The sequence below is a fragment of the Elephas maximus genome, chromosome 5 (genome assembly GCF_024166365.1).
Source record: "Elephas maximus indicus isolate mEleMax1 chromosome 5, mEleMax1 primary haplotype, whole genome shotgun sequence".
NCBI lineage: Eukaryota > Metazoa > Chordata > Mammalia > Proboscidea > Elephantidae > Elephas > Elephas maximus.
Window position 1 is genome coordinate 69,653,834 of NC_064823.1, and position 26,805 is coordinate 69,680,638.

At 36.5% G+C, this 26,805-nt stretch overlaps 2 protein-coding genes across 14 annotated transcripts in view; both read right to left on the bottom strand.

Moving 5' to 3' along the window:
* PTPN13 (protein tyrosine phosphatase non-receptor type 13) overlaps nucleotides 1–26,805 on the bottom strand; it is a 1,019,774-nt gene that overhangs the window by 975,760 nt on the left and 17,209 nt on the right. The gene's annotated exons all lie outside the window — the stretch shown is intronic.
* Nucleotides 1–26,805, bottom strand: part of ARHGAP24 (Rho GTPase activating protein 24) — a 703,232-nt gene that overhangs the window by 4,233 nt on the left and 672,194 nt on the right. For all 13 annotated transcript variants that reach the window (XM_049885808.1, XM_049885804.1, XM_049885803.1 and 10 more), the window contains 4 exons: nucleotides 22,578–22,710; nucleotides 19,592–19,665; nucleotides 16,659–16,780; nucleotides 3,712–4,789 (listed from right to left, as the gene is read on the bottom strand). In XM_049885808.1, coding sequence (XP_049741765.1) covers nucleotides 3,712–4,789; nucleotides 16,659–16,780; nucleotides 19,592–19,665; nucleotides 22,578–22,710 — 1,407 coding nt within the window. The remainder of the gene's footprint in view (nucleotides 1–3,711; nucleotides 4,790–16,658; nucleotides 16,781–19,591; nucleotides 19,666–22,577; nucleotides 22,711–26,805) is intronic.

Genomic DNA, 26,805 nt, shown 5'->3' on the forward strand with positions numbered 1-26,805 from the left:
ATAACAGAATAGTTTTTACCAGACCAAAGAACTGACATCATGCAATCTAATCTCTATGACCACAATATAATACAAGGAAGTTATCAACCAATTTGGGGGAAGAAAGAACAACATACCTATATGCTTACAAGCTAATTTGTGTGTATGTGTGTGTTGCTATAAGTTGGAATCGATTCAATGGCAATGGGTTGGGAGTGTGTGTGTGTGTATATAGATGTGTGTGTATGTATATATACGTGTGTGTATACATATACCTATATATTTGTTGTTGCTAGTAGCCATCAAGTCGCTTCTGACTCAGGATGACCCCATGTGTGCAGAGTAGACCTGTTCCATAGGGTTTTCAAAACAGATCACCAGGCTTGTCTTCTGAAGTGCCCTTGGGTGAGAATGAAGTGCCAACCTCTAGGCTAGTAGTCAAACACTCTTTACACCACCCAGGGGCTCCATACACAGTTAAATCTGTGAGAACCTGAACTGAGTGGGAGTGCCTTGCTTTTTTGGATCTTACAAGTTTCTGCTTTTGACAGGGTGCAGTCTTATCACTTTTCTATCACTGATTTTAATGGAAAATGTTTGAGTTTTCCTTCTGTCACAGGTTATTGCCTTACACAGGTGCCAAATTTTGCAGGTTTTACTGCATATATCAATCAATGATTAAACAAAGAAAGTAAATTATATTTACTCTATTTTTTTTTTATCATCTAAACACTTCTGCATTTCAGTTAAAAAGATATTTAAAGAGAGCCACATAACTTTAAACAAGAATAACTAAAAATTAACTGGAACAGTTGACATCTTATATTTCTATGGCTTGTGCATATAGCACCCTCCTCCACACCTGTCCTAATTATTGCAGACCTCCCCCTACACCTTGATTTTATGAGTAAGAATATACATTGAGATGGACCATTGGCACTCTGTTGGAAAGCTCTGTTATTTTATCAAAGTTTTTGGAATGTACTATAGATCTCAGAATACACATGTATCACTGACATTCTCAGAAATAAATGTGCATATCGGCAGTGATTCGGAATGTTTTCCCTTCCTAATACAAATTTAAAGTGTTATCCCTTGTCTTGAAAGATAAGCTTTCCAGTGCTAAGTGCTAAATTATCATCACGCATTGGCAGAAATTCAGAATTCCAGTGGCAATTGGTTCCAAAAACTACATTCAAAGAGCAGAATAACCCTGTAAGATGATGACATTTTTCTTCCATTTAAGCCTCCGGTCATTCAGCATTATACAGAAAAATCCAAATCAAGTTTCTGTTGAGCAAACCTACAAAAATACTTCACAAGGAAGTAATTTTTTAATTTAATACAGGTAGTCCCCAACTTATGACATATTCAAGTTATGACAAACTGCAGTTTTAACTGCCTGTATTTTTTTTGTATATCTTATTGTTAGTAATATGTCTGTATGTATTAAAATAAATCTGTACATGTATATGTAATGTCTCCAGCCCCCAAAGAGAAATAAAGATTGAATTTATAAAGATACAGATAATAAAAGACAATAATAATGAAAACTACATTAAAAAAATGAGCTTTTTGACTTACATCAAAACCTACTTACGACAGAGTCATTGGAATGGAACTCTGCTGTAAGTCAGGGACTACCTGTATATAAATAGTACTTGTCTTTACATTTATTTTACCATGGCTTTTTAAAAAAAAAAAAAAAACTTTTTTGTTTTTTTTTTTTTACAAATGTGCATGATTTGTCCCAATAATTGATAAATGGATGGGAAACATATTAAGATAAATTAAAGGAAAAAAATGAGTCCTGGTGGCACAGTGGTTAAGAGCTAGACTGCTAACTGAAAGGCCAGCAGTCCAAATCCACCAAACACTCCTTGGAAACCCTATGGGGCAGTTCTGCTTTGTCCTATAGGGTTGCTATGAGTCAGAATTGCTCAATAGCAACAACAACAAAAAAGGCTATATAAAAAAATAAGCCATTTGGAGTTTAGGGTTATGGAAGAAGATAAAGCAGGACAAAGACTAATATGCACAAACTACTGAGGATCCTAGAACACTCATGCAGAAAGAGGTCCACCAAATCACACAGCCTGAAACAGACCAATATAGGGGCTCCTTGCCAAATCAGCCTTGGACTGTCAGTTCTCCTGACTTAGTAATTCAGTATTTTTCTCTTTACACTTCACTGAACAGAGAACACAGGAACACTCAGTTGTATAGCTTCTGTGATCGTGATGAAGATGTTGGGTGTGGCGATTCTCAGGTGTCTAGAAGAGTTTACACTTAGTGTGTCTAGGCTCCATTGTCTGCATTCTCACCTCTGAGGGTAACAAAGCATTTGACACCCAGGAGAACTGTGAATACAGGACACTCAGCCAATGCCCCTTATCTTGCCTGGGTTGTTTCCCTGAGAAAGTTGCTAAGCAAACTTCTGCCTTGGACATCCTATGGGAAATTGTAATTGCAATAAATTCGGTTTTACCACAACAGCTCCCTCAGAAATCATATTCCTTGCTCTCTGTTATGGACTGAATTGTGCCCCCCCTAAAAATATGTTGAAGTCCTAATCTCTGTACCTGTGAATGTGACCTTGGTTGAAAATATGTTGTTGCTGTTATCAGTTAAGTTAATGAGATCATACTGGAGTACTGTGGGTCCTAAACAGACATGAAAGTAGAGATACACAGGGGGAAGGTACCCTGTGAAGATAACCTCTACAAGCCAAGGAATATGAAGAGACATCTCAGGCTGCCAGAAGCTAGTCCCTGTAAATATACTTCATGTCATCCTTGTTCTCAAAAACCTTCACGGATTCTCATCTCACAGTAAAAAAAAAAAAAACAGTAAAAGCCAGACTTAAAATCACCCCTGTGTCTCCTGGCCCCTGTTAGCTCTCTGAGCTCATCTCCGACTGCTCTCCTGCTTACTCACTGAGCTCATCTCTGACTGCTGTCCTGCTTACTCACACCCATCTCGGGGCATCTGCACTTGCCCTTCCCCTAGGTATCTGTATGGCTTCCGTTTTTTTTTTTTTTTTTTTAACCTCCTGTCATTCTGTCTAAACTTACATATCACCAAAACTTCTTAGTCTCTTCCTGCTTAATTCTTCTACTTAACATATGGTCTATTATACTAGTAAACTGTCTCACCCAGTAGAATCTAAGCATGTTCCCTGAGGGCAGGGTTTCTGTCTGCTGTATTTATGTTAAATCCTTAGAGGCAGAATTGAGCACTGCAGATAGCAAGTACTCTCTCAGCATCCAATGGTTGAAAAATGAAAAATAAAGGTACATTTACTTCTATACCACCTTTTTATTTTTACCCTAATTTCATCCTCTTATCAGTGAAAATTAACAAGCTTCTCATTCTCTGTTCATCTCCTCACAGCCCCTCCCCTTTCAGTCTGCTAATACAAATTCACCTACTGAATAATAACAAAACATAACATCATTGAGTACCTTCTCTGTGCCAGAGACAAGGCTCACTGAATTCTTAAAAGCTTTTAAGATAAATATCACTAGTATCTGAATTTTTACATGAGGAAACCAAGGCTCACAGAGATTAAACCTTCCTAAAACTCCACAGCTCACAAAGGGTGAAACTGGGACATGAACTTAGGTCTCTCCGACTTTACAGCCAGCATAATCAATCTTCTTTGGGATCCTGTCCACCAGGAGAAATTTATAGCAGCCTCTCTGGCAGTTATAAGCTCCGGATTTTCCTCACCTCTTGATCCTGGACTCATACTCTATCTTCTGTTTGGTCATTTCCTGTTTCAGGCTTGAAACTAAACTGTGCAGTGCACTGTGGTTGCTGGTGTTGTTACCAACAAATGTCTCACTGTTGTCACTGCTGCTGGTGGCACGACTACTTCGACCTCCCACACTTCTCCGGTCACTTTTGTTTTCATAGTCTCCAGTGTGGGAAAGGTCGTCCTGTGGGGCACCATCTAAAACAGGGTCCTCAAAATTCCCACTGTAAAAGTCTTGTTCTGGGCAGGTAGTGGTGGAAGAGCGACAGGAATTGGAGTTCTCAGGGAGGGAGATTTCACAAGAAGAAGTAGACCAAGTGGCACTATCAACACTCTGTTTGTCATCAAGGTTCATCATGGAGAACTGTTGATGGACGTTGTCATAGGTAGAGAGCCTGTTGTGCTGGCCTGACTCTCCTGCTTGCTCTTTCTGCTTGTTATCCCTCAGGGTCACGTAGCCGTTGGGCAGCCAGCTCATGCTGCGACCATTCGTGGGGTTTCCAAGAGTGTCGGTGTTCAAAATGCCCATGCGCACTGTTCCATTCTGCACACTGTGGGTGCCCATCTTGGTACCAGGCCCCTTCAGTGAAGAGGTCCTTCTGGCCTGTAAAGTCCCATTGGGGGTGGTTTGGCTTTTCTCTAGACCTTCTGCACTACTGCTGCTGAAGGACCCATTTGTGACTATCCCACTGCCCTTATTAAAGGCTGGGTTCTTTTTGACCATTAGAGGGGGGCTCCTAGAGACATCCAGCTTGTGGATGCTGTTCCGTGGGCTGTTTGTTTTGCTGCCTGATAGAGTTGTGGGAGATCCATTGTCAACGCCACTTTTCTGGGGAGACTCTGACTTGTCCCACGAGCATTGCCTACCAGGGCTGTCCTTGGAATTATTATTCTCCTTGTTCTGTAACTGACCCATGGTTGCTTTCTTCTGAATTTCATTGTTGTTGTTGCTCACTCCATCTTGGGGCTTGCTTTGTAATTCTGCATCTTTGGGGAAGAGGCGATCGTGTTTGCTAATCATCATTGACATCAACTGCTGTACCACCACAGTGCCTAGAGGAACATGGGAAACAAAGTATTATGAGCAAGAAAATGTTGATTTATTTTCTATTTTGAATGTGATTCTTAAAGAATCACATTTAGGTGAGCATGAAGCATAACTTTTAGCAATACTGAACTATATTCTTAATGATAAAAACAGAAATAGAAGCTAAAATTTGTTGAGTTTTTAATATGTGCCATGAACTATGACAAATACTTTTGCTAGTTTATTTGGATTTTAAAACAACTCTATGGATAGCATTTGTTATTATTATCATATTTTAAAGGTTAAGTAACTTGACCAAAGATAAAAAGCTATTAAGGAGCAGATTCAGAAATTTGGAGAGATCTCAGCCATTATTTCTTCAAATATTCTAGTTCCAAAGACCAGACTCTTAATCTTAATCACCATTATACAACATTTCTTGCAATTTTGGTATTTAATTATGAAACAATAGTCTTAGAGGTTGTCACTGTGTCTTCTGCATCTGGCAACTGCCCAAACCATCTAGATCCTTTAATGGCATCTCTAAACAGAACCCTGGCCAAAATTTAGTGGATATATGGTCTGTCTTTCTAATCTAGCAAGGCAATTAAGTTCCATACAGCTTTTGCTCATCATTCAAAAACTTCAGGGCATTTTATGTCCTATCATCTAGAATTGTTAAGAACCTTCAAAAATCCTCTTCTCCAAGAAAGCAGTGATATACTGACAAAAATTTTCAGAATCAATTTTTGAGAGCTCTGAAAATTCACCAAGGCGTATAGCAAACCAGAAAGCACTTATTCAAGAAAACCAGCTGACGCTCAGGAAGAACAGCCAGTTCTGTGGCATTTTAACTTGCCTTTTTCTCATCCTCCTCTCCCCATCTTTGCAGAAGCTTTGAAAACCCACTGCTCATATCACAGTGGAAACCAACAGTCTAGCAGCCATTGAAGTGGAAAGATCAGAATTGAAACTCCTTCAAAGCCTGACTCCCAGATAATTGTCATTATTTTACTTATTTAGTGGTTCTCTGGAAGACCCCACTCACAAGGCTTGTATTATTTGATCTGACTAGTAGCTTCACCTGTGTGAACGGCATTTTTCCCAGAGGCATTTGTCAAAAACAATCAGCGCCATTTTTGTTTAACTTCACATTTGCCTGAAGCATTGGGTAACTGCTGGAGCAAACAACAGACTATCCAGAAAGCTCAAAAGGAAAATCTGGGGAACAAGATGTGCACAAAAACCAAAAAAAAAAAAAAAAAAAAAAAACCCACTGCTGTCGAGATGAACTCACAGCGACCCTATAGGACAGAGTAGAACTGCCCCATAGCGTTTCCAAGGAGCGCCTGGCGGATTTGAACTGCCGACCTCTTGGTTAGCAGCCATAGCACTTAACCACTACACCACCAGGGATGTGCACAAGGGCCTTTAAAAAGCTCCAGTATATTTCTGGGAATCTAGAAGATCACATGCATGCTTAGGGCTGTTTGCATGTCTTGGGCTGTGTGCATGCTCAGGAATGACCAAGAAGCCCCTAAGCTCTCACCTCTGGTTAACCTTGAGGATCTGCAAAAGCAGAAACTGAAATCTAAGGCAGAGTTGTAAACTTTCTGGCTTAGTGTGACTTGCCCCAAAATGTACACAGAACTCCCTGACAAGGACTGGGAGACTTACTGATTCCAGGTATTTAAGGAAATTTCTGACCAATGATTAGCTGACCACTAAGCTAATCAAGTTTATATTGTTTGTTATGGACACCCACTACAAAAAACATAGACTTTACAGAATTAGCTTAAAAAGTCACTGAACAAACAAACAGCAAAAACAGCAAGCCTTAGGGAGGAGGAGAATCTAATTTCCAGATTTCCCACATTGTTATATTATTTCAATGCCAGTTTTTCAATACAAAGTATAAGACATGCAAAGCAAAATGGAAGAATAGTCTATACACAAGGAAAAAACAATAAATACAAACTGACTCTGAAGACGTCCAGATGTTGGATTCACTAGACAAAAATTTTAAATCAACGACTACAAATGTGTTAAAGAAACCATGCCTGAAGAACCGAAGGAAGGTCTCAGAACAATTTCTCACCAATATTGATATTGATGAGACAGGATTTACAAAATAAATTGAATAGAAATTCTGAAATTGAAAAGTAACATGACTAAAATGAAAAACTCACTAGAGGGGATCAATAGCAGATTTCATCAGACAAAATAAAGAATCAGCATACTTGAATATAGATCAATTGAGATTATCCATTCTGAGAATTAGAAAAAAAGAGAATGAAGGAAAATGAACAGATCCTCAGAGATCTGTGGGACAGCATCAAGCACAACAACATACACATAATGGTAATCCCAGAAAGAGAGAAGAAAGAGAAAGGGGCAGAAAGAATATTTGAAGAAATGATGACTGAGAACTCCCCAAATTTGATGAAAAACATTAATCTACACATCCAAGAAGCTCAACAAACTCCAAGTGGGGTTAATACAAAGAGATCTATAAAGACACCTTATAGTCAAACTGTCATAAGACAAAGACAGTGTCTTTTTTTAAGAAAATATATTTTTCTTGTTGTTCTTATTAAGAATATACACAGCAGAACATACACAAATCTAACAGTTTCTACATGTACAGTTCAGTGACACTGATTACATTCTTCAAGTAGTGCACCCATTCTCACCCTCGTCTCTGAATTGTTCCTCCCCTATTAACATAAACTCACTGTCCCCTAAGTTTTGTATACAGTCTTTCAAGTTACTGTTGTCATTTTGATCCCTTATAGACAGTTCTTAAAAGAGAACAAGGCTCAAGGCACACATTTTTTATTAATTAATCTAAACTATTGTTTGGCTTAAAGTACAATAATTATCTCAGGGCAATAGTCTGGGGTGCATCCAACTTCAGTGGCTGCAGAAAATCTTGATTCCATGAGAATTTGAAATTTTGTTCTTCATTTTCCTCCTTTTGATCAGGATTCTTATACAGAATCTTTGATCATGTTCAGTAATTGTAGCCAGCACCATTCAGTTCTTCTGGTCTTATGTCAAAGGAGGCAGTTGTTTATGGTGGCAATTAGCCACACATTCAATTTCCTCCTCCTATTCCTGACTCTCCTTTGTCTACTGCTCCAGGTGATTATAGACCAATTGTACCTTAGATGAATGCTTGAAAGATTTTAAGAGCCCAGGCACTACATAATGAAGTAGGGGGTAGGACAGAAGCACTAAACATGGTAGGAGGACAATTAACTGGGATGTCCCATGAAACCATGACTGTAAACTTCCAAACCAAGAGACCACATCCCATGAGGTATTTGTTCGTACATGTGCAATGGAGTCTCAATAAGATTAACTGCTGATTTCTCATCAGAAACCATGAAAGCCAGAAGGCAATGGGATAACATATTCAAAATGCTAAAAGAAAAAGGCTGTCATGTAAGAAATCTATATTCAGCAAAACTTTCCTTCAAAAATGAAGAAATTAAGATATACTCAGATAAGCAAACCATGAGGGAACTTGTCACTAGAAATACAAAAGCTTCAGTTCACTTTAAACTAGTTCTTCAAAAGAGAAAAGTCTCTTGTACAAATGAAAATATGAGGATTAGCGGTTCCCATCTAATCCTCATATTTTTACTCTTTATTGTAAAGTATGAATTAGAAACCAATGTCTTACTCAGTTATAGAAAATAATATAACTCAGAAAACAGTAGATAGAAAAATTGATCTATTATGAACAGTTATTCATAAAAATTAAGGGATTTACCAGGTTTTATGGCATATTACCTGAAAGCTTAAAATATATTTATACATATTCCTAATTGGTTTAGGCTTTTACCCCCTAAATTGGCCACTACCAGCAACCAAGCTTCTAGAAGTTGGGAGGTCCCCAATTGCCTAAGAAACTTCTTCAGCATTAATTTTTTTCGTGTACCCACAGTAAAACCATATTGGCTAATGCAAAGATCAAGCTTGTTTTGGCTTAAACTATACCAATTTGGTGTGTTAATTTTGTTTATATCATTCTAATAAGAAGCTCCTAAGGGTGATCTCTGATAAATATACATAGGAAAGCAAATTGTATTTTAGTTAGTCAGTGTGGTTTCTATATAAATTACTTAAAACATGAGGTTTGGTGAAGAAAATGACAACAAGGGCTTTGATAATGCAGATTTGACTGAAACCGCTGCTAATTATTTGATTAATCAGGGAGTAGAAGCCTCACCTGGGTGAAGGCCACTCTTCAGCTAAAAGCAACACTTGAGCAAGGTTGTTCAAACTCAAATTTTAAATAGAAAAAAGTATGTTATAATCATCTAAATCCTGCACACGTTTGCTGTGATGATTCAAAATTTTTAATATATTTAGTGTGCTGCAGTGTGCCGGGTCTGGTTCTAGATCAAGGTTGCTCAAACTTGAATGTTCACATGAATTACCTGGGGATCCTGTTACAAGGCAGATTCTGATTTACTACATCTGGGGAAGGGCCTGAGATTTTGCATTTGTTACCAGGTGACACCAGCAACTAGAGAACACCAGCACTGGCATCACCTAGAAGCTTTTTAGAACTACAGAATTTCAGGGTCTACTGCAAACCTACCAAATCAGAATTTTCACTTTAACAAGAACCTCATGTGATTCCTGTGCATGCTAAGAATTTGATAAACACTGTGACAGATATAAACGGTTTCACTTAATCTTCTAAGTTAACTTTCTCAAAGATGCCAACATTTTGTCTTATCAACATTTTCAGATGGGAAAAATCAAGGTTCGGAGAGGTTAAGCTGCTTTCTCAAGGCCACACAGATGACAAATGACTAAAGTGAATTTGGACACTTAGTCTTCTTACTCTAAATCATACACTTGTCCTAGATTTCAGCAGCTGGAATTTAAAACAGTAGTAGTAATAACTTGCAGGGACAGATTACACAATAAGCAAGGTATGCACGGGCTTGTGTTGTGCAGTACAGATCAGTAAGTAAGCACAATTAAGCCTGTGTGTACCTTGCTTGGAAACCCTGGCGGTGTAGTAGTTAAATGCTATAGCTGCTAACTAAAGGGTCAGCTGTTCGAATCCACTAGGTGCTCCTTGGAAACTCTATGGGGCAGTTCCACTCTGTCCTACAGGGTCGCTATGAGTAGGAATTGACTCGACAGCACTGGGTTTGGTTTTTTTTTAATTTTGTACCTTGCTTACTGTAAGCCAGTGCATAGCATGCTTACTGGTTAATCTGCCCCTGGATAAACAAACTTAATGTAGTTGTAAATAGAAAACAAAAAAAAAAAAACAAACTATTTATTGAGTCACCATGAATTACTGAAGAATTATGGGAGAAACAACACTGACTGAAATTAATGGTATTCTGTATCCATTTTTCATCTTTTAGTAACTCCTGAATCTGTCATCCTATTTTAAATGCAGGTAGCAGTGACCCTGATGAAAAGATTTTAGAGCAGTTAACGTAAGATGGCTGTCAACACTGTCACAATTATGTGCTGTATTTGAAGGCATTGTGTCATTAATTCTATTTTATAATTTGCCCATATGACAGACACACTTTCAATGGTTAGCACCCTTCATTATATATGACTCTGACTAGTACTTTGCGAAAGGAGAGTTTTTCCCCATCATTTTAGTATTAATTTCTGAGCCATGACTGCTACACATCCTAGTTATAAACTGTTTGGAAGATTTAATTATTTGAAGAGGGACATCCTCAAGGTCTCTGTGATGTGTCTGTGAACAGCCCTGCCAAAATATGTCTACCACAATTATAGAGTGAGTATCAGTGCCCTAGAGGTTTAGAAATTCCTTTCTTGTATCCTGGGAGGCTTTGCTTTGTTCTAGTCTCCAGGATAATAAATGGCAATAGTCTCATAATTAAAGGAATTAAAAAAAATTATTATTGCTATTCAGGACAGACTAGTTTGGTAGAAATAATAATACGTGTGCCGCTAGAATGCACTATCTTTTTTTTTCCTTTTTACTCCCTCCTATCATTCCCTTCCTTAGAATGCTAACAAGAAATATTAAGCCCAAGTAATGAGGTCAGAGCGGTTAGAGTCTCCAGTTCATTCTGAAGGGTCTGAGTAGATTCTGGAGTTACACTGTGCTACACATTCAGCAATTCCCCACTGGCCCATATAATTTTCTACAGGTTGAATTTAAATATCATATGATAAGCACTTTTCTTTATAATCATTGGCTAAGAATTCAAATTTTCTTTAAAGATACCCAGGCATTTAAAAAAAATATGTGCAGCAGTCTATAAAATGGTTTTTATTTTTTCCAGGGAATAACTTTGTACATAGGTAATTTTGCATGTCAGCAGATATCTCTAGGATATCAAATGAGTTTTGACAAATGTGTAAACACCAACAAATCATGATATAGAAAAGTTCCATTGTGCCCCTTTGTAGTCAGTTCATTACCCCCCAACTCTTGCTCCTGGAAACCACTGATCTTCTTTTCTGTCACTGTAGTTTTGCCTTTTCTAGAATTTCATATAAATGCAGTCATACAGTGTGTATTGTCTTTTGTGTCTGGGTATTTTTCACTTAGCATAATACTACTGAGCTTTACCCAGGTTGCTGCATACATCAGTAGTTCATTCTTTTTAACGCTGAGTTGTATTCTATTCTATGGAAGCACCACAATTTATCTATTCACCAATTACAGGGTTCCTATGAGTTGGAATCAACTCGATGGCAAAGGGTTTGGTTTTTGGTTTATATAGATGTACAGATATAGAAAGACAGACAGTCAGACAGATAGAGATCTACAAATTTTTCAGCACCAATTGTTGAAATTACTCTCCTTTTCTCACTGAATTAGCTTGGCATGCTTATCAAAAATCAAATGACCACATATGTGTGGGTCTATTTCTGGATTCTGTTCCATTCCATCGATCTATATGTCTATCTTTAAACCAGTACCACACTACCTTGACTATTTGTAACTTTATAGTAAGTCTTGAAATCAGGTAATATACACTGGTCAACTTTTTTTTCCTTTTAAATTGTTTTGGCGATTCTAGATCATTTTTTATTTCCATATGAAGTTTAGGATCAGATTGTAAATTTCTACAAATAAAAAATCTATTGACCTATAATTTCTTAAAATTTACGGGTCAATTTTGGCAGAATTAATATCCTATTGATATTGAGTATTCCAATCCACAAACATATTTCCCCATTTATGTAGATCTTAATTTTTTCATAGAAATATTTAATAATTTTCAGGGTATAGGTCTTACACATTTTGTCAAATTTATTCCTAAATATTTTATATTTTTTGAATGTTTTCTGCAAGGATATTTTTTATTTCATTTCTAATTATTCAGTGTTAGTTTATAGAAATACAATGGATTTTCAAAAATCAACTTTGTATCATGTGGCCTTGATAAATTCACTTATTAGTTCTAGTAGTTGTGTGTAGTAGGTTCCTTGGAATTTTCTAAATAGATAATCATGTCTTAAATAAAGAGTGTTTTACATCTTCCTTTCCAATCTGCATGTCTTTTATTTCTTCTTCTTGATTAAATACCTAGGACTTCCAGTAAAGTGTTGAATAGAAGTTGTGAGAGTATCAATCTTACCTTATATCCAATATCAGTGAGAGTATCAATCTTACCTTATGTCCAATATTAGGGGGAAAGAATTCAGTTTTTCAGTATTATGTATGATGTTATAACTTAATTATTCATAGATGACCTTGTTAAGTTGAGGAAGTTACTTTTTATTTCCAGTTTTTTTTTTTTTATTTCTAAGTATTTTTATCATGAATGGTGTTACATTTGTAAAATGTTCTTTCTACATTCATTTAGCTTGTATATAAGTTAATATAGTCTATTAATATAGTGAAATACATTGATTTTTAAACGGTAAACCTAACTTGCCTTCCTGGAATAAACTCTACTGGTCTTGCTTTATTATCATATATACATATATATATGTATACACATATTTATTTCAGTTTGCTAAAAGTTTATAAATGGTTTCTATGTCTGTATTAATTTAATGAGGGATAGCTGAATTTCTCTTTTCTTATAATGTCTTTATCTGGTTTTGATATCAAGATAATGCTCACTTCATAAAATTAGTTCCCTCTACCTCTGTTTTCTGAGAGTCTGTGGAGAATTGATATTACTTCTCAAAGTCCCTAGGTGGTGGAAATGGTTTGTGCTTGACTGCTAACCTAAAGGTTGGTGGTTCAAACCTACCCAGTGGTATTGCAGAAGAAAAAGTCTAGAGATGCTTCCATTAAGATTATAACCAAGAAAACCCTAGGGAGCAGTTCTATTCTGTAATACACAGGGTTGCCATGAGTCAAAATGGATCAAAGGCAACTAACAACAACTGTTTTGTACATTTTACCAGTAAATCTGGCCCTGGTGCCTTATTTCATTGAAATGGTCTTAAGTATGAATTCAGTTGCCTTACTAGATTCAGGTTATATATTTCTTCCTGAGTGAGCTGCTTGGTATTTTGTGTTTTCCAAAGAATTTGGACATTTCATCTACACTGTTCAATTTCTTGGCAAACAGCTGTTTAAAATATTCCCTTAATATTAACATTTGTAAGATCTATGGTGGGTTAATTCTGTCAAACCTGATATATATATATATATATATATTTTTTTTTTTTTCCCCTGAGTAGTATGGCTAGAGGTTTACCAAATTTATTGAACTTTTCAAAAAACTATCTCTTGGTTTCATTGGTTTTCTATATTGTTTTTGTCCTCTGTTATCTTAGTTTCTGCTCTTATCTTTATTTCCTTACTTCTGCTCTTATCTTTATTTCCTTACTTCTGCTTAGAAGGATTAAAATAGCTCTTGTTTTCCTAGTTTCCTCAAGTGAAAACTTAGATAATTGTCTTTAGATCTCTCTTTTTTTCTTACATAAGCATATAATGCTATGAATTTCCCTCTAAGCACTGCTTTAGCTACATCACACACATTTTGGTATATATTTTCCTTTTTATTTTCTAAACCTATGTCTTTATATTTTAAAAAGGTATATAGTCAGCACATAGTTGGGTGTCGCATTTTTATCTAATTTGATTACCTCTGTATTTTAACTGGAATGTATAAGCTATTCTCATTTAGTATAATTACTGATATGGCTGGGTTTAATTCTATCACCTTGCTATTTCTTTTCTATTTGACCCATCTGACTTTTTTTCTTCTTTATATGTGTTCTTTTAGATCTACTGTTATTTAATATTTTATCTTAACTTCATTGTTGGCTTATTACCTAATATCTCATTTAATTTTTTTAGTGGTTGCTGTAGGTGTTTTGTGTAGGGTTTACAATATACCTCTTTAACTTACCGCAGTCTGCCTTTAAATAACATTATACTACTTCATGTATAGCATAACAACCTTATAGCAGTGTACTTCCACTTCTCACATTTGTCATTTGTTATCATACATTTTATTTCTCCATATACTATCACCCCCATACTATATTGTTATTCATTCACTTTATACAATCAGTAATATTTTATAAAGATTTAAAAATTAGACAAAATGATTTAATATTTATATACATATTACTGTTTATTAACTTGTGTACATACAAATTTTATCTGGTATGTTTTTTCTCCTGTCTAAAGAACTCTCTATAACATTTCATGCAGTGCAGGACTGTCAGCGATGAAATATCTCAGCTTCTTCTCATCTGAAAATGTCTTTAACTCCTATTAATTTTTCAAAGATATTTAAACATATTCACTGGATATAGAAATCAAGAGGGACAGCTGTTGCTCTTGTTTTTCACCCCAGTACCTAAAAGATTTTGCAACCATGGCCTTCTTTTTTTTTTTTCCTTCTCCATTGTATTTTACTTTGTATAGTTTCTGATGAGAATTCTGCTGTCATTCTTATCTTTGTTTTCCTGGCTGTTTTTAAGCTTTTCTCTTTACTATTGGTTTTCAGCATTTTCATTAGGATGTTATTTTTCTTTATATTTATCCTGCTTGGTACTTTTTGAGCTTCTAGGATTTCTCATCTATAATTTTCATCAAATTTAGAATTTTTTTCCAGTGCACGTGCTTCATGTTGGATAAGTTCTCTTGCTATTTTTTATATGACTTCTATATCTAATCTGACGTTAATCTTATCAGTGTAATATTCATTTTAGACATTATAATTTTTATCTCTGGAATTTCTATTTACACTTTTAAAAATATATCTCCTTGAACAATAGATGTAGAATTTTCATGATAACATGTTTAATATCCTTGTTTGCTTTCAGACATGACATATATATCATGTGTCTTTTTGTATTAACTAATTTTTATCCTGGTTATGGATCATATTTTTTTTCTGCTTCTTCGTATGCCTGGTAGTTTTTAACTGTATGGAAGATATTGTGAACCTTACACAGTTGGGTAAATCCAATTCCTGTTACTCCATCATTGTATGCCAGGTCATTACAGGATAACAACAATAACAATGAATGTTATTTAACCAATTGGGATCATTCAACTTCGGATTGACCCTATGCTCACTTAGTAATCCTAACGATTTAGTTTCCCATGTGCACCTTCCACACAAAGATTCCTTGGTCCTCATAAGTGAATGTCAACTAACCAAAAGTAATATTTTTTTGTGTCAAAATTTAAAATGATCATTTTATTTGTAATAGGAGCAAAACATTAAAGTTTAAATGAGAATGAAAATCGTAAAATCTTTAAGAAGGCAACAGTATTGGGGAGTAAAATCAACATAACTAAGGTGATTTTATTCTAGACTAAATAAACTGAGTGAAACTAAAAATGGTCACTCCTTCTCCTTCCCCTTCCTCTGTTAAATTATTAAATGCTTACTTAGGCCAAACAGCAGAAAATAATGGTGCTACTAATGGCCACAAGTAAGAAAAGTACCCAAGCAGTTAGGCTTGATGAAAATAAACAAAAGTAGCAGTTTGTTGCAGAGATAGACTCTCCCACATGGTTTCCCAAAGTTTCAGTTTGATGTGGGAGATTGGATTATTAGCAGGACTGTGGAGAGCGACACACACTCAAAGTGGTGTGATCAGCCACCATCTTTGAGCAGGGGCACTCTGTTTGTTTCCTACCAAAAAAACAAAAACAAAAACAAAAAACCAAACCCAGTTGTCATGGAGTTGATTTCCACTCATAGTGACTCTGTAGAACAGAGCAGAACTTACCCACAGGGTTTCCAAGGAGCAGCTGGTGGATTCTAACCACCAAACTTTTGATTAGCAGCCTAGCTCTTAACCATGGCACCATCAAGACTCTGTTTGTTTCCTACTCAGGTCAAAATTCCATGGGCAATAGATTTAGTTGTTATGCAATGCATACACTGCCCTTGTTTATGCTGCAATTACTGAAAAGTTCTGAACTGATTTGAAGCCTTGGTTCGTTAATCAGCCTTGGTTCGTTAAGGAAAACAATTTTAGGACATTTTGTGCATTGGAAAACAAGAATTCCTTCAGGTTTCAAATCATATATAAATAGGCAGTAGTATCTTATAAAAGGCCGTATTTCTGTACCTCTCCAAAAAAGTCAAGTAAAACCAAAATTAATAAAAATATATCAAATGAAAATAATAATTTTTGAATTTTCTGATAATTGCACTGTTCTCACAATATGAAGTAGATTATCCCAGTTCTTGTGCAATACATTACAAATGATTTATGGAAGTTCCATTTATTCTTGTAAGACTACTGAGAAATCATTTAGTAAATTAAAAAAAACAAAAGCCCGACTCCCAAAGAGAAGATTTTGAATACAAAGAAGTTGAGTCAGTAACTGGAGTTGGTGGCTCATAAAGATTCATCTATTTCCCTAGTTTGCTCAGAGGAGGAGCAGATGATTCTTCTTTTGCAGAGGATGTAAGATAATCATTTACTTACCCTCCATGATGGTCAAAGGGTCTTCCACTTTGGGGCGTAGGATATTAGGACCAAAGACAGTTGCTAAGTTCTGTACACTCATTTTGTTAACTCCTGAATAGGACTGTACTTCATCCAAGAACCTGTTGGGTATAAGAATATGAACGGAACACAATGGGATCAAATTTGTCATTGAAAGAAAATGCGTCATTGGGAAACGTATGAACTGGAGCTATATTCAAGAATGATTATAGACACAAAATTATTTAGAAATTCAAACATCCCTCAGACAAATGCAGCAAGAAAATACTGCAAATTATTAAGGACCAAACTTGAGAGATCATATCAAATAGCACCTCTGGCCTGGCTGGCTTGGTTTCTGGCAATCACAGGAACAAATGTGCTTGAAAAAAGCTAATATGGACTTGAGAGTCAAGAATATGGATTTACTTCCAAAGCCTCAATGAAGTTTTATGTTTATAAACATATTCAATTTAAGAATTGTGAAGACCATCTGGAACAATTCCTTATTTTACAGAGGAAGAGTCAATGTTTTTTTGTGGAGTAATTTGTGAATTTCCCATTTATAATCTATTAAAAGAAGAGAGTAAAAAGTTTAAGTTAAAATCTCAGTTCTACTGACAGAAAAAAATGTAAACACACATTGTTTTAATTTATTAGGTGCTCAAGAATAAGAGGCATGGAATAGTCCTTACCAGTAGGTATTGTTTTTGCAATCTTTCAGCCTTTTTCATTGCCCAACCCCTCTTTATTTATATAAGAGCCTCTATTATCATTTCATGGCTTAGTAATTACACTGATGCAGTAAAGAGGAATGATGAAAAATAAAGTAACACATTTATATAGCACCATTATCTGCTAGTCACATGCTAATTTATTTAGTTATCAAAATATCCTATGAGGAAGATACGTCCCTTTTACAGATGAGGGATACCAGGCACCAAACCAAAACCCACTGCTGTCAAGTCAATTCCGACTCATAGCAACCTTACAGGACACAGTAGAGCTGCCCCATAGGGTTTTCAAGGCCACAAATCTTTATGGAAGCAGACTGCCGTATCTTTCTCCCTTGGTGCAGGTGGTGGGTTCAAACTACCGACCTTTGAATTAGCAGCAGAATGCTTTAACCACTGTGACATCAGGCACCAGAGTGGTTAAATATCTTCTCCAAGGACACAGATAGTAAGTGGCAGAGGTGAGATCTGAACGCTTGTAGTCTAGAGTCTTTGCTCTTAACTACACCATACCATCGCTGAGTCAGAATTGATTCGATGGCACTGGGTTTTGGGTGGGTATACTATACCATGGCTTGAAGAAAATTACCTATTTCCACACGGTAGCTGTGGTGGTGTAGTGTTTAACAGCGTGGCTGCTAACTAAAAGGTCGGTAGTTCAGTTCCACCAGCTGCTCCTTGGAAACCCTATGGGAAGTTCTACTTTGTCTTATGGGGTCAGTCTGAGACAGAAAGGACTTGATGGCACCTAACAATAACAAATTTCTACGTGCTCCATCTATATATAGTCTAAAATATACAACTGAAAGTAAAAAGTCAAGTTATCATGTTTTACTTGAGAGGTTTGAGATTAAAAGTCTGCTTAAAAGTCTCAAGAGAGGTTAAGTTTTTCTAAATTATTTCTTCCTTTTTCAAACCTAACATCCTATTTGCTTCCTAAACATAATTATCACCATAAAATGTTATGTTAGGTGGCTTTGGAGTCTCAGTTACATTTGACAATGAAGTTCATATTGCCAGGCGTTAGTTTGAAGCTTCACAGTTTCTACAGCTGAACATATACCTAATCATTACCCAAAAAATAAATATAAATGATGCAGTGTACTGAATTAAAAATTTCAATTTTATTTTAAGATGGACTGGGAAGCTGTCATTTAAAGACACCCTGCTGTAAATTGTAGCACCACATCAATCATCAAACTCTTTATAAATAATATTATACATTTCAATTTTACATATTGGGTTTCTTAAACAGGAGCAAAGACTTGGCACATTCTAGGCCTTAAGTTTATCATGGTAACAGAGAGAAGGTTTTACCAGGTACAATTATTGTTCTAACATAATTGAATTACAAATGTCATTTCAGTGAGCCCTGTGGTAGAAGAGAAATGGAAAGAAAATATGATTCATTAAATACTTTTATAGATTAATCATTTTAAAATATTTAATTTTTAAAACAACTCTGTGAGATATGAATTTTTTAATCACCATTTTACTTATTACAACCCTTAGACTCAGAGAGGGTAAGAAAATTGCAGAAATACACATTAGTAGTCAGAAGCAGAAGCGGGATTTCCATGCAGGTCTTTCTCATGTCAAGGTACATGCTTCTCCTAAATGATGCTACTCTCTATGTGTTACAAACAACACTGATGAAAGACCAAACCAGCATATATTTAGTATGTGGAGGCAAGTATAACTTCATAAACACCAAATCACAAAATCATGCAATTTTAGTGCTCACAGAAACTTTTGAAATTACCTTGTCATACCTCTTAATTTTACAGAGGCCAACACAGGAGTTGAGAGCAGTTGAGTAATTTCATTCAACAGCATACGGTAAATGAATGCCAGGCTAAATAATAAATGAAAAACCCACTGCTGTCGAGTCGATTCCAGCTCATAGTGACCCTATAGGACAGAGTAGAACTGCCCCATAGGGTTTCCAAGGAGTGGCTGATGGATTTGAACTGTTGACCTTATGGTTAACAGATGAGCTCTTACCCATTGTGCCAACAGGGCTTCAAACAGTAAATTAGTAAGTAATAATTACTAAATAGTAAATTAGTGTCATGCATGGATATATTCCAATAAAACTTTATTTATTAAAACAGCCAGTAGGTATCAATAAGGGTATCAAGACAACTCAGCAAGAGAAAAGAATAGTTTGATTAGTTTTGTCTTTAGGATGGTTCTTACCTGCAAATATACTTGAGGAGGTTGTAATTGACCATTGGCAAGCTCTTCACCTGCTTTGCTAATTCCTTAACGCCCTGAGTACAAAGAAGAAGAGAATAAATGTTATCTTTCTAAATGGTGGCCCTGGATTAAAGCAAGTGAGTAACAGACATAAAGTTCTTGTTATTGATTTCATACATCATCAGTGCAGGACCCTGTCCTGAAAGTTAGCCACCATCAGGGAGGACATTTTAGAAGTATTTTCAAAGATGTACAAGCATGCCAAATATTTCCATAAGTACTATCTGTGGAGAAATAGATTTATGCGAAGCACTTTTAAAAGTTTTAACATTTGTTCTCAGTTGCCTAAGAAGAGAAAATAGTCTTATTTATAATAAGGTTATTTGAAAAGAAATTAGCTTTGATGTAGTGAGGGGCTTTCCCACTTTTAAAAGGCCCAGAATCAGTCAGAATCAACTCATCAGCAATGGGTTAAGGCAGACAGACAACTAGTAAGTCTCTCAGGGCTGGTGATGCCTGGGATGCATAAATCTGGGCAGGATAGGGGGTGGTGGTGGGATGCTTTATCTGCCCGCCATGTCACAAAGGTATTAATTTCTTTGATTCTTCTCATTGCAGAACTTCCTCTAGAATATAAATGGATAATCTAGTCTTATCTGTTCTTCTCCCTCTAAAGGGCCAAGTAGAAAATATTTTAAGCTTCAGGGGACATACAGTTTGTCTCATCTGCTCAACATTTCTGCTATAGTGCAAAAGTAGTCAAAGGCAACATAAAACAAATGGCATGGATATGTACTAATAAAACTTTATTTATCAAAGCAACAGCAGTTTTTGACAAGAGTGCCAAGACAATTCAAAAGGGGAAAAACAGTCTCACCAACAAATGATGTTGGGGCAAATGGACACCCATATGAAATCAATGAGGCTGGGCTCTTTTCTTATACCTTACACAAAAATTAACTCAGAGTGGATCATTGACCTAAATATAATAACTAAAGTTATAAAACTCTTAGAAGAAAATACAGGAGTAAGTTTCTGTGACTGTGGGATAGGCAATGCCATCTTAGGTATGAGACAAAAAAAGCAAGCAACATAAACAATTAAAAAATTGGATTTCATTAACATTCAAAATTTTTTTTGCTTCAAAGGATGCCATCAAGAAAATAAAAAGATGACTCACAGAATGAGAGAAAAATTTTGTAAATCATATATCCGATAAGGGTCTTATATCTAGAATATATAAAGAACTTTTACAATTTAATAATTAGATAAATAACCCAATTAAAAAATGAGTAAATGACAAGAGCAGATTTTTTTTCAAAGAAGATACACAAATACCCAATAAGACAAAAAAGATGTTCAAAATCATTAACCATCAGGAAAATTCAAATCAAACCATAATAAGATACCACATCATATACGTTAGAATGACTATGATAAAAAGAAAGATAATAATAGGTATTGGTAAGGATTTGGACAAATTGGAACCCTCATACATTGCTAATTGGAATACCAAATGGTGTAGCTGATTTGGAAAACAGGAAAACAGTCTGTCAGTTCCTCAGAACATATAGTTGCCATATGACACAGCAATTCTACCTCCACATAAAAACTTATACATAATTACACAGGACAAATACTATATGTTCTTATTTGTATGAAATAAGCAAATACTGTATATAAAACACAAAGGTTATTAGTGGTTATCAGGGGTGGAAGGGAGGTGGAAAGGGGAAGTTTTTGCTTAGGAGGCACTGAGTTTACATTAATGGTGGTGGAATAATTTGGAAAAGGGTAGTAGTTTTATACAAAGAATATAATAAATGTCACTGAAATATATCTGTAGAAATTGTTGAATTAGCAAATGTTTATATGTATATTTTCACCACAATAAGAAAGAAAGAGAGAGAAAAAATGACACAAAGAATGAAAGAAGAAACGAAGAAAAGCAGAAGTCCCTGGTGGCAGGTGTGGGGACTTGTACAGGAATGTTCACAGCAGCATCATTCTTAATAGTCTGATGAAAGGAAAAACAATGAACTATTATTTGACCCCCCAAAATAAAGTTCTAATACACCCTAAAACCTGGATAAACCTTGAAAATATTATGCCAAGTGAAAAAAGCCAGTCATAAAAGACCATACGAAATGGCCAGAACCGGCAAATCTATAGAAACAGAAAGGAGATTAGTGAGTGTCAGGAGCTGGGACCTGAGAGGAATGGTGAGTGACTGCTAATGCGATGGGGTTTCTTTCTGGAGTGATGAAAATGTTCCAAAATTAAATTATGGTGATGACTGTATAACTCTGACAATATTTAAAAACACTGAATTTTGCATTTTAAATGGGTGGATCGTACAGTAGGTAAACTGTATATCAATAAACAAAACCAAACCCATTGCCATCCAGTTGATTCCAACTCATAGCGATCCTATAGGACAGAGTATAACTGCCCCATAGGGTTTCCAAGGAGTGGTTGTTGGATTCAAACTGCTGACCTTTTGGTTAGCAGCTGAGCTCTTAACCACTGTACCAGCAGGGCTCCATATATCAACCACTGTTTAAAAAATAAAAACAGACAAAAGATAGGATTTTGTCCATGGACCATGGTTTGCCAACCCCTGCTGTAGGGCTAAAGTGATTTTAGGAAGGCATACAATGAAAACGGGAATATGAAGCAAGGTACCCATTTTTTCATGGAATGTTACGTATGATGTAGCACATAATGAACCATTTAGGATAGCAGAGAGTAAAGATGGTTGATTTCATTTATTCAGCCTGCATTCTTCCTTTTTCTTTTTGATGAGAGAGGGAATTAAAAACGGGACCTTCGCTGGGTGCATAAAGTATAAATGTGTGATGTCAATACACAGAATAGTGGAAAACTATCCAAGGATAGGGAAATGGGTAATTTACAAATTTAAGACTAAGAGTACTCACAAAAGCCCAAGGCAAATATTCATTTGGAAATGAGTGCATAGACTTACTGCTTCTTCATCTTTGCTGAGCAGTTTGGCACAAGACAAAAAATCTTCATACTTCGCATAAGGAATAACGGGTTCTGGAAGTTCCCGGAGATACAGTTTAAGAAGTGATGCCACTGTGTGTACATCTGTGTTGCTGTGGAGACAGAAGTATGAAGATATTCACTGTAGTAACATTAATACCATTTCATTTTTTTTTTTTCATCAAATATATACCCAAGTGTCAAAATCCAAGTTGGCAACTGAATCAGTCAATCTGTGTTTCAGGGAGTACACACTTACATAATTCCTATTAGATGCCACCACGGGTGGGGAGGACAGGGAGTTGGGAGGGCACTTATAATCCTTAGTGTGGTTTGAAAATATCCGAAAGTTCAAGCATTTTTCTTTTGTGTGCATTTAATGTTAAGCAAAGGTATTAACTTTGGGGAAAATTGAGAAGATAACAGACTTTTAATAAAATATAAACTAATTTACAAAAAGAAGGGACCGGTCCCTGGAGAAGGACATCATGCCTTATAAAGTAGAGGGTCAGTGAAAAAGAAGAAGGTGCTCAAGGAGATGAATTGACACAGTGGCTGCAACAATGGGCTCAAACATAGCAATGATTGTGAGGATGGTGCAGTACGGGGCAGTATTTCATTTTGTTGTACACAGGGTTGTCGCGAGTCGGAAGTGATTCCACGGCACCTAACAATAACAATTCACACACACACAAAAAAAACCTATATAATATCTGTGAGTGTATACGTGTGAATTCAGTGTCAAAGTTAATTCTGCGTCCTAACTTCATGTCTCAAAATGACAAACTCTTATTCCTGAGAAGTGTTGATGATTTGGTTATAGATACATGAAGCTTAAAATGGCGTGCCATAGCTTTTTAAGCAGAACTCATTTTGAAGATGATTGATACACAGCACAATTATTTACCTGATATTCTAAAAGAGTTGGAAATCTTCAGAGTTTACTAGAAAGAGAAGGGGAATACCACAAAAATAAACAATGAAAGCTTAATATGTCCTTTGTGTAACTCGTATAATTTATATCTATCCTCTGCTGAATACCGGAGTGGCAGAATAATTTACTTAAATATTTATATCTTGTTGTCTGAATCTCCCCTCCCTTATTAATCCATGAAGATGGATGATAGTAAAGATGGAGAAGGCCTTCATCCTCCCTCCCCATGAAAGGGAGCAGGAGAATAAGAGGCAGAGATTGGTGGGGCAGGGAACTGAAAGGTCCACTGATTCATGTGAATCAGGAAGACTGGCAGTAAAAAAGGTCAGGGGATTCTGTAACTAGTGAGAAGCTATACCCACTCCCAGCCTGGGCTGCAGAAGGTGACAAGTCCCCAGTGAGGTACACCTGGAGAAGTTGGAATACAGGTACTGGAAGTTCAAGCCTCTGCAAATACTCTCTGTCTCCTGAGGGTGGCACGGGGGCAGAGTCAACTTCACAAAACTAAATGGGCTGGGACAATGGGGCTGCGACAAAGTTCTCCACTTGGGATTCACAGACTGATTTCATTGCATATTTTCTGCACACCTATGCTGTATTGTGAATTATATAAAACACAGTGGCTAGGGTCCCAAGAGGTTACAAAGGGGGGCATTATTCTAGCCTGCTCATAATTTATAACCTAGTGTTGTTAGTTGTTAGGTGCCCTTGAGTCGGTTCCGACTCATAGTGACCCTATGTAAAACAGAACAAAACACTGCCCAGTCCTGTGCCATCCTGACAATCATTGCTATGCTTGAGCCCATTGTTGAAGCCATTGTGTCAATCCATCGTGTTGAGGGTCTTCCTCTTTTCCACCGACCCTGTACTTTACAAAGCATGATGTCCGTCTCCAGGGACTGATTCCTCCTGCTAACATGTCCAAAGTATTTGAGACATAGTCTCGCTATCCTTGCTTCTAAGGAACATTCTGGATGCACTTCTTCCAAGACAGATTTGTTTGTTCTTTTGCCAGTCCATGGTATATTCAATATTCTTCACCAACACCATAATTTAAAGGCATCAATTCTTCTTTGGTCTTCCTTATTTATTGTCCAGCTTTCACATGCATATGAGACGACTGCAAACATCATGGCCTGGGTCAGGCACATCTTAGTCTTCAAGGTGACATCTTTGCTTTTTGACATTTTAAAAAGGTCTTTTGCAGCAGATTTGCCAAATGCAATGAGTCTTTTGATTTCTTGACTGCCACTTCCACGGGTGTTATTTGTGGATCCAAGTAAAATGAAATCCTTGACAACTTCAATCTTTTCCCGGTTTATCATGATGTTATTAATTGGTCCATGTGTGAGGATTTTTGTTTATTTATGTTTAGGTATAATCCATACTGAAGGCTGTAGTCTTTGATCTTCATCAATAAATGCTTCAAGTCTTCTTCACTTTTAGCGAGCAAGGTTGTGTTATCTGCATATCACAGGTTGTTAACGAGTCTTCTTTCGATCCTGATGCTGTGTTCTTCTTCATATAGTCCAGCTTCTCGGATTATATGCTCAGCAATCAGATTGAATAAATATGGTGAAAGGATGCAAGCTGGACACACATCTTTCCTGCCTTTAAACCATGAAGTATCCCCTTGTTCTGTCTGAATGACTACCTCTTGATCTATATACAGGTTCCTCATGAGAACAATCAGATGTTCTGGAATTTTCATTCTTCGAAATGTTATCCATGATTTGTTATGATCTGCACAGTCGAATGCCTTCGCATAGTCAATAAAACACACGTAAACATCTTTCTGGTATTCTCTGCTTTCAAGCCAGGATCCATCTGACGTCAGCAATGACATACCTGGCTCCATGTCCTCTTCTGAATCCAGCTTGAATTTCTGGCCATTCCCTATGGGTATACTGCTGTAGCTGCTTCTGAGTGATCTTCAGCAAAATTTTACCTGCACATGATATTAATGATATTGTTCGATAGTTTCTGCATTTGGTTGGATAGTCTTTCTTTGGAATAGGTATAAATATGGATCTCTCCAGTAGGTTGGCCAGGTAGCCGTCTTCCAAATTTCTTGGCATAGATGAGTAAGCACTTCCAGCACTGCATCTGTTTGTTGAAACATCTCAGTTGGTATTCCACCAATTCCTTGTTTTTTGCCAATGTCTTCCATGCAGCTTGGACCTTCTCCTTCACTTCCATTGATTCCTGATCATATGCTACCTCCTGAAATGGTTGAATGTTGACCAATTCTTTTTGATGCTTCCTGTGTCCTTTAATATATTCCCCATAGAATCCTTCACTATTGCAACCGGTGGCTTGAGTTTTTTCTTTAGTTATTTCAGCTTGAGAAATGCCAAGTGTGTTCTTCCCTTTTGGTTTTCTGACTCCAGGTCTTTGCACATTTTGTTATAATACTTTCCTTTGTCTCCTAGAGCCACCATTTGACATCTTCTGTTCAGCATTTTTACTTCATCATTTCTTCTGTTTTCTTTAGCTACTCGACATTCAAGAGCAAGTTTCAGAGTCTCTTCTGACATCCATTTTGGTCTTTTCTTTCTTTCCTGTTTTTTTAAGGACTTCTTGCTTTCTTCATGTATCATATCTTTGCTGTCATTCTATAATTCATGTACTGTTCAGTCATTAGTGTTCAATGCATCAAATCCATTCTTGAGATGGTCTCTAAATTCAGATGATATACTCATGGTTATACTTTGGCTATTTTGGACTTGTTCTAATTTTCTTCAGCTTCAACTTGAACTTGCATATGAACAATTGATGATCTGGTCCACAGTCAGCCACTGGCCTTGTTCTGACTGATGATATTGAGCTTTTCCATCATCTCTTTCCACAGGTGTAGTCAATTTGATTCCTATGTATTCCATCTGGTGCGGTCCACGTGTATGGTTGCTGTTTATGCTGTTGAAAAAAGGTATTTGCAGTGAAGAAATCATTGGTCTTGCAAAATTCTCTCATGCACTCTTCGGCATCATTTCCAACACCAAGGCCATGATTTCCAGCTACCAACTCTTCTTCTTAGTTTCTAACTTTTGTATTCCAAATCACCAGTGATTGTCAATGCATTCTGATTGCATGTTTGATCAATTTCAGACTGCGGGAGTTGATAAAAGTCTTCAGTTTCTTCATCTTTGGCCTTAGTGGTTGGTGTGTAAGTTTGAATAACAGTCGTATCAACTGGTCTTCCTTGTAGGCGTATAGATATTATCCTATCACTGACAGCATTGTACTTCAGAAGAGATCTTGAAGTATTCTTTTT